A 13,837-nucleotide genomic window follows, 5' to 3' on the forward strand; every position below is an offset into this window, starting at 1 on the left:
ATCCCATTAGTGGTATTGGTATTGCTGTTTCTGGAGGTTGACTTGCATAATTGATTTAATATTAAGTTTTATGGGTCCTCAGTTTGCTCCTCCTGGTAGGTAGTCACAGAGATCGAACTGTAAGGGTCCAGCACCATCTGGGCACAGCGAACGATGGTCACCAAAAGGAAGAAGCAGAGCATGAAGAAGAAGAAGAGGGCAAAACCAAGATCCACATCTACCTCAAATTTAAGAGCAGGGGGTGTTGTAGGATCCATGATGACAAAAGAAAAAACTCTCTAGTTTACCTCACTCCTCCATCATTTAAGAAATTCCTTGAATTCTCAAATTATTCCAGTATCTTAATGTAATGTTCACTAACACTTCCCTCTACGTTCCTGTTGCTAAAGCTTCCACAAACATTGACACCTCTTGTCTTCCTCCCAAACTTAAGTTGGATTGGTGGACAAACAGAACCACATTTGGCACCTGTGTCCTCCATGAATAGTTGATGAGGAGTTTGGTGACTATCAGGCTGTTTCTGAGATTAGAACATGCAGGCATCTTTCTGGTCACTTCTCCTAAAGGGTGACCCTGACAAGAGGTGACACCTCAACAGGAGTCACTGGATACCTGGCAAACGGTAAGTGGACACAGCATCACATGAACAAAAAAAGAAAAAAATCAAGTCTTACACAATCTCTTAAAACTTGATAAAGCAATAGTGTACAGATTAATAATCTGTGCAATCACTTTTCTGTAAATGTACCCCTGCATGTGCAAAAGCCACATTTTTTCCAAGGTCACAAGAAAAAAACAGTCTAATGTAGAAAGGAGAGAAAAGAGATTGAGGAGGAGAAAGAGGATATGACGCCTTAGTGGCAATCCACTTGAGAGGGTTTGGAAACTGATCCTGACCAAAAACATGCAGATTGCGTGTACTCTGATGCCACTAAAGAGATACCCACAAGTTAAAGTGACTTCATTCAAATAAGAGTGGATCTGAGCTAAAACACACTGGCGAAAGCTCTACAGTTATTAAAATGATGAAACAGAAACTGCATAAATACATACAAATCATATCTCTTTAAGTCTACACAAAAAAGGATGCGGTTGGTGCACTTAACCGGTCTTATATGGGTAACAGCTTAATACTCTGTTTTCAGCCCAAAGCTAAAAAAGTAGGTAATTGAAACTGACCCCGGGACAAACCCACATATCTCTCTGCTTTCACAGAAACACAGAATGAGAAAGGAAAAAAGATACACACCAACCACAGCAAAGCTGTTTTTTGTTACTTCACAAGTTAAGAACAAACTGCTTCAGGCGAATGAATACATGCAGGGGTGTAATTAAAGACAGCCATGACTGATGCATGAGTGTCATCAGTGAAGTGCTGACTAAGATATAACAGTTGATTCTATGAAGGCTTAAAATATGGATGACTTTGTAGTTATGTATTAAATGAAACTTCTCAAGTGTATGTTCTTCAAAAAACTGTACATGGTGGTTCTCAACAATATAACAATTTAATACAAAAAACCAAACACTTCTTTCTCTCATTCAACATTTCATAGACATATACAGTATATTTATATATTTGTGTTTCTAAATGATAAAAGTTCACATCATTGAGAAAACCTGGATACAGAGCAACCAAACAACAAAAACAAAGACAGCACAGTCACCGACATACAAGCCTCTTTAAGATGAAACCTGGACAATTATCAGCATGGGTTTACATACACTTACATAATTAGTCATTGTGTTTGCAGGTGTTCAACAGCAATACAAAGGGTCAATTTAGCTATTTACTAGTTAAAATATTTTCAAAGTATTATGTCTTATCCCAAAACATTCTTCTACAAATTACCAAAACATGATTGTAAAACACAACTGGTTGAAGATGATCAGTCCATTTTTATTCATAGATCATATTGATTGTTAAATTCCATTTCGATCCTTCACACCCTGATTAGACCATTAAAATATTAATCACAAAGGGGCAATGGAGAGATCATCATACTTTTCAAATAGAAAAAATAAAATACTGGGATTATTTGATGAAATCAAACATTACTATTACATCTCTCCATTTAAAAAACAACAATAATCAAGGACAACAATAATAACAACATTAAAGAATGGCTTTAAAAGTACACATTTCCTGCTTGTTAATTATTGCTGTGTGACTTCTTTAAAATTTCATTTACAAATAAGTACAAAAAGCTCATACTTGGTTCAGGTTAATTCAAGGTCAACAGAAACAAGACCATCAAATGATTTAGAAAACCCTTCCACTGTGCTGAAGTTGATAATGGCTCTGTATGTATCCATTTTACATACACACATGCACACTGTATACATGTCTATATAGGCAAAGAAAAACAGATGGTTTACATTTCCAGCGGGCACCTGGATGAACAGTATGTAGCCTCTGTAACACTCATTGTCTGTTGAAAGTACACAATAAAAAAAAAGAAAAACAAAAGAATCAAATGTAAAGGTGAAGTCAAGATGTACAAAGAAAATTGTCCTCTGTAGGAATCTACATATTGTAGAAGCGCTCCATGAAAGCTGTGCCGACATGCAGAGACATGCTGTGGATTTCAAACTGTGAGTGAGGTTAGCACACAGAGCGGTGGTTAGCGTGCAACAACTGAGAATTTTTAAAAATCACCAAAGCTGAATATCCCTGCAATTTCCTGAGAGTTTAAATCAACGATTGGAGTGATTAGTCTACATGCTAAAGGGCAACAACATTGAAAAACACTCTTCATCAATGCCTGAGAAAAACTAGAAGACTAAAAGGCCTTTGTGAGTCTTGTGTGTTTAGCCTGGTGTTTGTTAACCAGAGTTTAAGAGAGTGTTTTGTGCAGTCTATTCAAGTGTGGTTGTGCGGTTTTATATACTTATATATATATATATTTATATTTCACATATCTACAACATAGGCTGTTGAGCTTTGGGCAGTGCTAGCTAAATTCTCTTACAATGGCTGGAAAATTATTTAAATAATCTTCTGTCAGTAGCAAATCCTTGATTTTCCTCCCCTTTGTATCTGCAGGTAGATATCTCCCTCTATCTTGTGGCAGTGCAATTGAAGCCATGCAAAGCAAAGGAAGAGTGCCACTCTCAGGAGCAGGATGAAAAGAGGAGCAGTAGAGCTTAATATAAGAGAGACTGAGGGCGTAAAAGTCAAAAGATCAGTAGAGATGTATCGACCAGGTCATTCATTGAACGAAGGGTAGATTGGAATCTCAAATTCATCGCTGTTGAAGTTGGCAGGCTGGTCCAGCATAGACAGCACATCCTGAATCAGATCAAAGGGATAGAGAGATTTATTTTAAGTGGTAGCGAGAGGGAGTAAAAAAAATGTTACAGGAAGTGAGATAAGTTTGAATAACTCACAGGAAACATGTCTTGCTGGTTGCCCTGAGCGTGAGGATGCTGCTCTGCATTACTCTGTGCATGCTGCTGGCCCTGCCACTGGGGCCACACTGCCTCAGCTGCCCGAGAGGGGAACTGAGCCCCGGACTGGGAGCCATCTGGGGAGAAGTACAGAGGAGTGAGAGGATGCAAGGGAGTTACAAAGTGACATAATCACACAAATGTGCAAAACACCTACCATAACCATTGGTGTTGAGGCTGGCACGGTTATTTATTGGCTGGTAGTTTGCACCACTGGTAGGGGTAGGAGCAGCACCTGTAGGCATCTGGCCAAAAGAATTGGACGAACCACCTCCAAATCCTCCCATGGGAGCAAACTGTGGGGACATGGTTTTTGCTGCCTGGGGAGCCACCTGCTGGTTAGAGTGGCAGGAATAACTATTTAATTACTTGTGGTGGATGGTATTGAAAATAGAATAGGATAAATAAGATCTATAACTGGGATAGAAAAAGAATAGAAAAAAAACTGGAAAAGATCTTGCCGTTAAATATGAAATAAAAACGACTAAAATCAAACTCAGTTTGAGAAATGTGGTGTGCTGCATTTACCTGATTATTAAACTGTTGTCTAACTCCAGCTGCAGCTCCAGGCCATCCTGCTGGTCCTCCGTGTAGGGGGCTGCCAGTATTAGGTGGAGCGACAGAATGCGGGGCTCCGTTCTGACGAGACATCTGAGCCAGCATCTGTCCTGCCGAATGAGCTGGCTGAGCCATCTGTGGAGTCATGTTGACTTGCCTGCAGACAAACACCAACAGGAGTGAGAGCGCTGTTACCTGGATGTCATCTAAACAGGGATATAACAGCATAAAGACCTTCTCTTGTTAGTTTAGCAAAACAAGTAATTTGACTTTAGAGCTAGCCGAAGCTTAAGTCTGGCTGCTTGACACTCACTTCAGTACACTTAGTTAGAAGGGATCATAATCTTGTCTGACAGGATCTGTTTTCACTTATGTGGAGGACAGTTTTCCTTCTATACTCTTCATGTGGACTACAGAATACCAGAGATTCACAATTTAACCAACTGGGACTTCTTTCAGGCACAAAGTGACCCTTCTGGCTCCATTCTGAAACAACCAAGGAGGTTTAACGTTTCTCTGCGACCACAAAATATAGTGAGCCACCCTCTGGGGCCACCACTTTTTATCTTAATACTGCTAGCTTTAGCAAACTGCTGATACAAAAAACATGTCTACATCCTGGGGCTGGTGAAGGCTGCTGATCAGGCTCTTCTCAGGCTTTATTTAGTTTCAGTGGACACCATATATTATTGTCTATTCCATCAGACACTGTAGTAGTTTGCAAAGCAAGTGTTTATAATGAAGACTGAAGAATTGGATCTCAATCCCATTATCTTCACATCTTAAGTATGTTGTTGTTGTTGGCTGAATCAATGTTATCCCTAGTTAACAATATAAACCTAATGAAGTCTCATCACAAGATAACAGGATAAGAGCTGCTGGCCCTTTGTGAGCGTGTCTGGGGAATCACACCGACTGGCTGACAGAGTGTGCTTTAAGAGATCGAAGAGATGAAACCCTGCATTCAGGAGTCAGGATGCCAACCTGGTGTACATGTCAACTCGTTCACCAACATGTTAACACACACAGAATGACTTCCTACCTGTATGGCTCATTGGTACGGGCAGCAGGGAAGCTGTTAGCTTGAGGGTAGATCTGTGTGGGGGGGTTTGGGGTGGAAGACAGAACCTTGGTCTGATCTTGTGCTTGGTAGAGGGAGGGGTAGAGCTCTGGCTTGTCAAGGCTCTTGCTGTGGTCCGGCCCTGCTGCTGTGACAGGCTGCACTGGCATCTGAGGATCACAAAAGAACAACTCGGGGATCACAGTCCGAATAAACATGATGTCAAATGTTTGTTCTTTAACTACACATGTTATAAGATGTTTCTTTGGACTACTTCAAATTTTGTCTCCTCTATTTGTTGCCTCTCAATCGGAAGGCTGAGGGTTTGATTCCAGCTTCTGCAGTCACGTCCTTGAGCAAGACACTGAACCCCACTGCTCCCACTGTTAGCCAGTGGTATCTGAATGGGGGTGAATCAAGCGGCAAACTCCAGGTCTAATAAATATGAGGCAATGGGGAAGTGCTAAAATCGTCTGTCTGCTTGAGGCTGGCTCCGAAAATACCGGAAGTCACAAACTCACCATTAAATATAATAAAAAATATATTTTCAAAGCAGAAATTAACCTATGTACAGCCTGGTTCAAAAAACATCTCCTGTCTGAGTCGCTAACTTTACAATCAGCACACACTGTACGGGAAGTGATTTTTTTTCTAACTTGGTGGTTTAGAGGATATCAACATCGCGAGCTCACCCAATCAGTTTAAGTATCTCAGGGTCTTGTTCACGAGTGAGGGAAGGATGGGGCGAGAGGTTGACAGGCGGATCAGTGCGGCGTCTGCAGTGATCCGGACTCTGCACAGGTCTGTCGTGGTGAAGAGGGAGCTGAGCCGGAAGGCAAAGCTCTCTGTTCACCAGTCGATCTTTGTTCCCACCCTCACCTATGGTAATGAGCTTTGGGTAGTGACCGAAAGAACGAGATCGCGGGTACAAGCGGCCGAAATGAGTTTCCTCCGTAGGGTGGCCGGGCTCTCCCTTAGAGATAGGGTGAGAAGCTTGGCTATCCGGGGAGTAGCTCGGAGTAGAGCCGCTGCTCCTCCGTGTTGAGAGGAGCCAGATGAGGTGGCTCGGGCATCTGACAAGGATGCCTCCCGGACGCCTCCCTGGTGAGGTGTTCAGGGCATGTCCCACCGGGAGGACACCCCGAGGCATACCCAGGACACGCTGGGGAGATTACATCTCTCGGCTGGCCTGGGAACGTCTCGGGATCCCCCAGGAAGAGCTGGACGAAGTGGCTAGGGAGAGGGAAGTCTGGGCTTCCCTGCTTAGGCTGCTGCCCCCGCGGCCCGACCCCGGATAAGCGGTAGAAAATGGATGGATGGATGGCTCACCCAATCAGAGGCACAGCTCAGGTCATGTACATGGTTAGTCTGTCATGTCTCAGATGATGCGCACTCATCCTATTTTTGCTGGTTGTGGAGCTGTGACGCATAAATTCAGCATGGGGAAGATTGGGCAAGACAGGAAGTCGTGGAGGGAAACTACCTAAAAATTCCTAGTGACTGAAAGAACTGGGAGAATCGACAAGACTTATCCGGGTCTGTGACTCCAGCTGTCTGTCAGTCATGCACCTTGTTGGACTGAACACGCAGCTGGTGTGATTTGACAAATGCAGTCAACATGCAATGGAACATAGTCGGACTGCAGACGTATCTGGTGTATTTGAGGCGTTATATAAAGTGCATGAACAGCATGCAAGTAATAATGGAGCTCTCCTGTTATCTGGCACTAATTTCCTGCTGAGCAAAGAATCAATATCCTGCCACTGTTTCCACAACAGACACGACAATAAGAAAAACAGGTCATAATGTAAGCTTTAATTATACAATGTGTCCCAGTGTTTCTGCGTGGCCTAACCTGTGACATTGTGATTGGGCCGGCCTCATACAGACTGTCTCTGGCTCCGCCTCCCTCAAGCTCCGCCTGCTGCTGCTGTAACTGCCTGAAAAGGGAAATGAGAGAGAAAGAGAGCGAGAGAAAGGGAGAGAGTTGGTCAAAAATAGCCTCATTTCCATCTCCATGCCTTCAACTACTGAATGAGAAATCCCAAACACCTGCTGACAAAGTAGCACTCGACCCGCCACCGGTAGCCATGGCAACATAAGAAAGAAACCAGAAGAGGAGAGGCGGACAGTGGCACGCTCCAGCAAAGGAAGGACTATTATATAAATACATACCACCAACATGCTGCACCACCTGCATGAAATTTCTGTCTGAATAAAGCTTTTTACCTCCAGCCTTAGTGACTAACAAACATGCTCCATATTACACAAGAACACTATCCTCCAACACGACAGAGGAACACGACAGAGGAACACAGAAAAACAGAGAAGAAGGGAAGAATCACCAAAACTAGGAAATGAGAAAAGTGACCGCCAGACCCAGCGGTAGTCTCCCATGAAGAAACAGCCCCTGTTCTCCCATGCGGTGGGAGGATAGTCAGGCCAGGCCTGGTCTCACCTGGTGGCTACCTGCCCAGGACTGAGCACTACAGGAGGGCAGTTTGGACTGCCCTGACCCAGGGATGGGGGCAGCGAACCCCCTGGGGAGGAGATTGGAGTAAGGGGGTCCTGAGTCGAGTTTCTACTGCCCCACAATCAGAGACGGGTGCAGGGGAGAGGTGCAGGGAGAGAGTGATCAGTGTGTGGTTTACTGAAGGGGTAGTGGGGAGGGTGTAAGAGGAAGTGGGATGGAGAGTGATAGGTAAGCATTCAAACTAAGGATCTTTCACAACAGTCACAATAGTTTCATTGTGAGCTGTATTCGATTGTGTAATCATGTTACATAATCGTCAGTATTGATAAAATAAGAGTGTTACTCACTTGACGTTGACGTTGGTGCAGATGATATACTCAATTTCCTCTGAAAACGGGTTCTGAAAGGTGAAGGAGCTAGTCCTCATCCAGATCCACTCTCTGGTTTTGGAGCGAAACCGAAACATCACTGACAAGACCTGGCCCTTCAGTTTCACCACCTGTGGACACACATTTAATATGACAGCAGTCACAATGTGGTGGTGTTGTAATCTTTAGGTTAACTTCTACAAGACAGAGTCAAACAGAGGTTTCTGGCTACAAAGATACCGTGTCACGTCAAGCTCTTTATTGCTGAGAAAGCACTGCTTCACAAGCACAATGGATGCTAACATAATTTCTATTTAGTTAATAACTGACAAAAAATAATCTATCCTAAGAAGACACCGACAAAGGCATAATACCAGAAGAAGCTGTCAGGATAATGTCAGAGAGCAGAAATCGCTGTAGATTAACGACGATATGAAGAAGTCTTAAGTATCCATCAAATATTCAGAACGTCTTACCTGTTGGAAACTGTCTCTCAGTAAGCCCTGGTCCTCTGGGTGGGCCAGCTCCAGGATACTTTTCCCTAATAATTCCTGCAAAAAACGACACGCAACACATTTAACCATTAACCCATGCACAAGAAACTCTTTGAAGGTTGTTGTGAATTACAGTCCGACAAACAGCCACTGTCAGTGACATGAAGACTAACCTGTGGCTGGTAGCCGACGGCAGCCATGCAGCGATGGTCTACAAAAGTGAACATGCCCTGGCAGTTATGACGTGAGATGAACTCTGCTGGAACACTGATGCTGTTGACGTCTGTGTCACCCGGGCAACAAGTCACCTATAGGGGGACAAAAACAGGATGCTGTAACAAACCAAAAATTTTCGAACAGCTCATCAATAGTGGTTTATGCCGCACCAACTCGTAAAAAATGTCTTTACAGTCCACTTTAAGTACAAGCAGGTCCAGACCACATTCATTGTTATTCTAGTCCGGTGCATTAAAGGTCATATTTTATTCATATTTGTATGCGTTTAATCTAGTTAAGTATATGAAATAATCAGCACCAGAAAAAAGAAACCCGGAGTACTGGCTGTGGAGTCTGACTAGTATCATTGTTTTACAATCAGCTGCTGACGGGCAAATAAATGATTTCAAAACACTCTTACTCACTGTGTAAACACTTGATATAATCCACTTCAGATAAGACTGCAGATGGTGACCATAAAACACTGCCTTGTTGTAGATTTGAGTTTTCTTTGAAAGGTTTCAAGTCTCTTGCAACATTACTAAAGCAAAACTGCTGACTTAAAGGTCACACAATGTTGCACTTCATTACAGATACAAGAAAGCTGTTGGGTAAGATGTTACTTTATGCCAAAAGATCTAGGGTATTTTTTTCTTTAGAACACTTAAAGAAAGGCCACCATTTCTCTTCTGAAGTATCCATCATACCTGTAATCTCCCGATGGCAACTAGACAGTAGCGGCTCCCCTGATTGTTGTCTGTTTCATCATCTGTTAGTGACACTCCTAAAATGCAAACATACAACAAAAGTGTAAACATACTGTAACTCATCAATAAAAAAGTTAACCTCAGCAGTATTTACATCTCTTAGCTACATTATGAAGCAATTCAAACCCACAACTGCACTGAAAAATTAAAATCTTAAATGATACCTGCAGGAGGCCAAGACTTGATGTATCCTGTACAGTGGACCACCACGTACTGAGGCTCACCCTCTTTGGCGGTACCCAAACCATTCCTAAGTTTAACAAAGGGATTGTTCAAAAAATAGTAAGTCCTACCACAGCGCAAATCAGAAAAGTGTGAGTTTTTTCTAATTCATTGTCATAGGGTATGATTATCCTCTACATAATATCTGGAACACTGTAATGCAAAAGATGTGTAAAAGAAAAAGTGTTTGGTTTGAGTTACCTGTTTCTGTTCCTAAGAAAGTTCAGTCTGTTCATAGATATTGGTTCCACTGGACAAGAGCCACATCTGCAAATACAAATTGTTCACTATTTTGGCATTTTATACATGTAGACACACATTTGAATGCAAATACTAAGCTGGATAGCTGACTACAGTCAGTCACACCTCATTCTGCAGATGAACGATCGACGGGCTCCCATACTCATTCTGGCTGATGACTGCTGGCCTTCCTTCTTTACCGTGCCCGTCTTTAGGTCCAACATCCTCCCTTCAGAGACAGAATGAACAAAACTTTGAGGTGATCATTTTCAAATCTGGTATTTAATGGTTAAGTTCTTTTGAAAAAATCAAATTCTTGTCATAAAAGAGCAGAAATTACCCTAAGTGCATGTTATGTACCTGTGTTGTTATTCTCTGCAGTAGAGAGCTGCTCCCTGAGCTTTTCTGTGTCATCTGGATGAAGCTGATCATAAAGGGAGGAACCAAGCCATTCAGGCTGTGACTGGTTAAGGACCGGTGTCAGGGAGTCGGAGACGTAAACAATGCGGCCAGTCTCACATGACACCACAAAAAGGAAGCCATCGGCTGCTTCTAGTATGAGGTGCTTCAGTTCCTATAGACAGAGGGCACCAAAATAGGCAAGACAGGCAGAACTGACAAACAACTCCTTTTCTTTTGATGTGTCACAAATCATCTTTGTTTTAAACAAAAAAATCAAAAGACTCCTATGCACCTTGCTCCTTATCATTGCTACCTGTACTGTTGCCTAGAGTTGGGTAAACATATTTATAATCCTGCCAGTTGTGTATCAGCAGTGTTCACCTATAGTTTATGAGGTACAAGAGGCAATGAGGCGTAGTTTTTAGCACTTTCACAAAATTTTCAAGATTTTGCAAGGTAGATCACTAAGTAGCAGTAAAAAAACTCTGTTCAGTCACAAAAAAAAGCTAAGAACAGCAACAGCAAAGATAGTTTCTTGGTCAAAATAGCTGCCCTTCAGCAACCATGTGAGAAAACTCTGTTTTAAGCTTAAAGGGTGTTACTTTCACTCTCGATGAACTCCACTCTTACTGAACTCTGAGAGGTGCAGTTTAACTTATGATGTGTTTGTCTGTTTATTTTAAATGACTTGATTCCTGCACCAGTTAATGACACTTTGTTCAGCTCTTAACCAAAATAACATGTTGATACATTAAGTTGGCAATGAATTTAAATCTCATTCCCCATAATTTACTACATTCCTCTCTCTGAGTTCCTCATACCTGGTCAGTGAGAAAGGAGGGTTTGTACGACCCATCTGCATTGGTATTTCCACTTCCTTTCAGAGACTTCATATGAGACACAGCCATTCGTAGGATGGTTAGTTTGTCAGGTTTTCGTGCTAGTGCACTGCATGTGGGCACCATATCCGACAATTCTGTGATGTAGGCGGTCATCTTGTTCCGCCTCCGCCTCTCAATCTCACTGTGGTTCTCCCTGGAGTGAGGAAGAGGAGGAGGGAGGCAGAGGTGGAGGATAGGAGGGATCGATATGGGGGAACAGACGGGCAGGTGGACAACATGGAGTAGAGTTTAGAGTTAATGCTGCAATGCAAGTATGCCAATTGGGAAGAAAACATGATAATGAGAGAAGGTGTGAGAAATAATAGAAGTGAAAAATATAGTGTAGTCAATGATCTAAAAAATGGCTGCGAGAAAGCAAGAGAGACTGATCCTTTAAGACCAGTTGGTGTGAAAAAAGAGAGCAGGTGCAGAAAGAGAAAGACCACTCAGGTGTCCTGAGAGAGGAGACAAAAGAGAAAGAGGGGAAAGTTGCTCAAAAGGAAGGTATTACCAAAGTGAACCATGTTCCTGAGTCACACATAGCAGAGGGGTTAGTGACACAGAACACAGGAGTGGGCTGAGAGACACAACCAGCTTTTCTTGGGCAAAGAGGCATAACATTCTGACAAGCACCAAAACAGATGCATAGAGCAGCAAAATGTTCCTGTAATTTTGTGCTGTCGACAATGACAAAGTGCTGGGGTCCCAGCAGGACAGGAGAGTATTTTATAAGTGCATTCAATGTTCAAATGAATACAAGCAGGAGAAGGAGCCTTCCACAGAGGTAGAGGCCATACCTGGCTAGTTTTTCCTTATCTGCAAAACTCTGATCTTCTTCCAAAAACCTGGAAATGAAACCAACCCTCTAAAATACAGGCCCAAAAATCACTTCCAAATAAAAAGAAGTGTAAGTATTCAAAGAATCCCAGGGAAGAGAGAGAGAAGCACTGGGGCATCAATAATATTGCTCCTTTACAACTAATTTACCCTCTGGACACATTTTCTCCTCCTGATTCAATCACTTACCTGGCAAAGCGCTCTTTGTCATTGTTGGAGCCTCCCGTATCATCATCACACCTGAAGAAAACAGAAAATAGGCATTTTGATATCTCAACAGCTCTTTCTCATTAAATACTCAATGTATCCCATCCCCTTACTCCAGGACAGAATAAACTGGGTGTAATGTACCTGAACAGCTTGCTCCCTTCATCATCATCAAAGTCTGGCCTGCAATAAAGAGAAGAGAGCCGTGTGAGCAGCTTCACGCCAATATTCTCACAAGAAATTTGACCACAGCTCTCAGAAACAAAAGTGTAGCAGTCAGCAAATATACATAAAGTGATACTGACATTTCAGCTTATTGAAACTGTACTGCTGTCAGACTTACGCAGCTCTTCTTTTGTTTGTCCCTTTTGGTACAACAGCCCCTCCACTCCCTTGAGTCCCACTTGCCCCCATACCCAGATTTGGGTCCGGCAACTCTATAAATAAACACAGAGGCACAGAGATACACGTTGTGGCAGAGTTGACAGGTGATTTCCTATTGTGCCCCTAGCGCTAAAAACAGAAACTAAGCCACTCGGAAGCCTAACTAAAATTAGCATAAGACTGATAGTAATATCAGTGCTTCCACAGTAATCTACTTCAAAAATCAATTATTATTGAGTCATGTTGACGGATTGAGGAGAGCTATAACAACTCTCTTAGCTAACAATGTAGCTACATTCCGATGTGAATTGTGTGTTTAAAACAGACACATGTGAACCGAGCTGCGAAAATATCAGGTCGGTAGAAAGCAAACTTAGATGTTGTAATCACCTTGCATTATTCGGTAGAACAGTGTTATTCATAACATCAGTATTTTAACAGTGAGCTATTCGCTAATCTAGCAGCTATGAGCTGGTTAGCATGCCAACAATCTATTACTTATGCAATAGCCAGCTAGCTTAGCTTTGCTGCTGAGCTAACTAAGTTGATGCTGTCACGCTATCCCTTGGAAAGTGTCCGCTTTAGCTTTGCATGAGAAAACGCCCTGAATACATAGAAAGTTTGAAAGAATATTGCGACTCATCAATTGTTATGACTTTTAAAGGACTTTACCTGGGTTCGAAGAGGACATGTCCGTATGGAATAACATAAACAAACAACTTCGGCTGTGTAAAAAAAAAATCCTCAAACCCCAACCCCTCCCCCGTGCTAGCTGACTAGAGGCTAACAAGTGCCGTGCTGATTTCCTCACGTACGCGCCTTTATTTTGTGTTGTAAACGCTCAGAGCCATGACGAACATAGTCCTGGGACGATCCGACGGCCAAAAACAAGACACACTGCGGGTTCTCTGCTCTTGTGCTCCCCTTTCCTGTTTTCCCCCGGTTTAAACCCCTTTCTGTTTAAGATGGCGTTTCGAGCTAGCGGAGAGCAAGCCGTCTATAGTGTTTTCTCTCCTCCTCTCTCAATTGGATATCACTAAAGCCAGATACAAATGACGTGAAATGTTGGGAAATCCGTGTTGTGCTCCACCCAGCTGTCCATACAGGGACCTGAAGGTCCATAAATGTAAAACACCTCTCTTTAGTCTTTATTGTGCTTTTTTTTTTTTTTTTTTTTTTTTTTTTTTTTTTTTTTTTAAATAAAACAGGAAAGGTTAATATAGGTTATTACTGTTTGTTGGTCACGGCGTTGCCCTAATAAAACAACCAATTTTGTGC

General features: G+C 42.5%; 1 protein-coding gene across 3 annotated transcripts; it reads right to left on the reverse strand.

The window, feature by feature from the left end:
• Window positions 1-1,472: 1,472 nt before the first annotated feature.
• On the reverse strand, window positions 1,473-13,597 carry arnt (aryl hydrocarbon receptor nuclear translocator). Of its 3 annotated transcripts, none has more exons than XM_074683344.1 (19): window positions 13,232-13,597; window positions 12,519-12,612; window positions 12,320-12,358; window positions 12,158-12,208; window positions 11,072-11,285; window positions 10,209-10,422; window positions 9,975-10,077; window positions 9,810-9,875; window positions 9,551-9,636; window positions 9,327-9,403; window positions 8,577-8,711; window positions 8,386-8,460; window positions 7,889-8,040; window positions 6,924-7,008; window positions 5,051-5,238; window positions 3,979-4,165; window positions 3,608-3,782; window positions 3,391-3,527; window positions 1,473-3,292 (listed from the first exon to the last, which is right to left on the reverse strand). In XM_074683344.1, exons 1-19 carry the CDS (start codon window positions 13,266-13,268, stop codon window positions 3,209-3,211), a joined length of 2,199 nt encoding a protein of 732 aa, XP_074539445.1. In that variant the 5' UTR covers window positions 13,269-13,597; the 3' UTR covers window positions 1,473-3,208. The 3 variants fall into 3 exon arrangements, with proteins under 3 accessions (XP_074539445.1, XP_074539444.1, XP_074539446.1); XM_074683343.1 differs by having other exon boundaries at window positions 1,475-3,292; window positions 3,608-3,785; window positions 13,232-13,596; XM_074683345.1 differs by lacking the exon at window positions 13,232-13,597 and having other exon boundaries at window positions 1,476-3,292; window positions 3,608-3,785; window positions 11,072-11,586; window positions 12,519-12,562.
• Window positions 13,598-13,837: the final 240 nt, after the last annotated feature.

This window comes from Halichoeres trimaculatus, unplaced genomic scaffold, assembly GCF_033239565.1.
Source record: "Halichoeres trimaculatus isolate MK-OKI-2021-1 unplaced genomic scaffold, fHalTri1.1 fHalTri1_scaffold_12, whole genome shotgun sequence".
Lineage (NCBI taxonomy): Eukaryota > Metazoa > Chordata > Actinopteri > Labriformes > Labridae > Halichoeres > Halichoeres trimaculatus.

Excerpts from the sequence above, each read along its gene's own strand:
- arnt (XM_074683343.1), bottom strand. The coding sequence starts at position 13,268 with ATGTTATTCCATACGGACATGTCCTCTTCGAACCCAG. Across the intron at positions 12,359-12,518 it reads ACAAACAAAAGAAGAGCTGC|GCCAGACTTTGATGATGATG; the intron begins GTAAGTCTGACA and ends TCTTTATTGCAG. Across the intron at positions 9,404-9,550 it reads CAAGTCTTGGCCTCCTGCAG|GAGTGTCACTAACAGATGAT; the intron begins GTATCATTTAAG and ends TTTGCATTTTAG.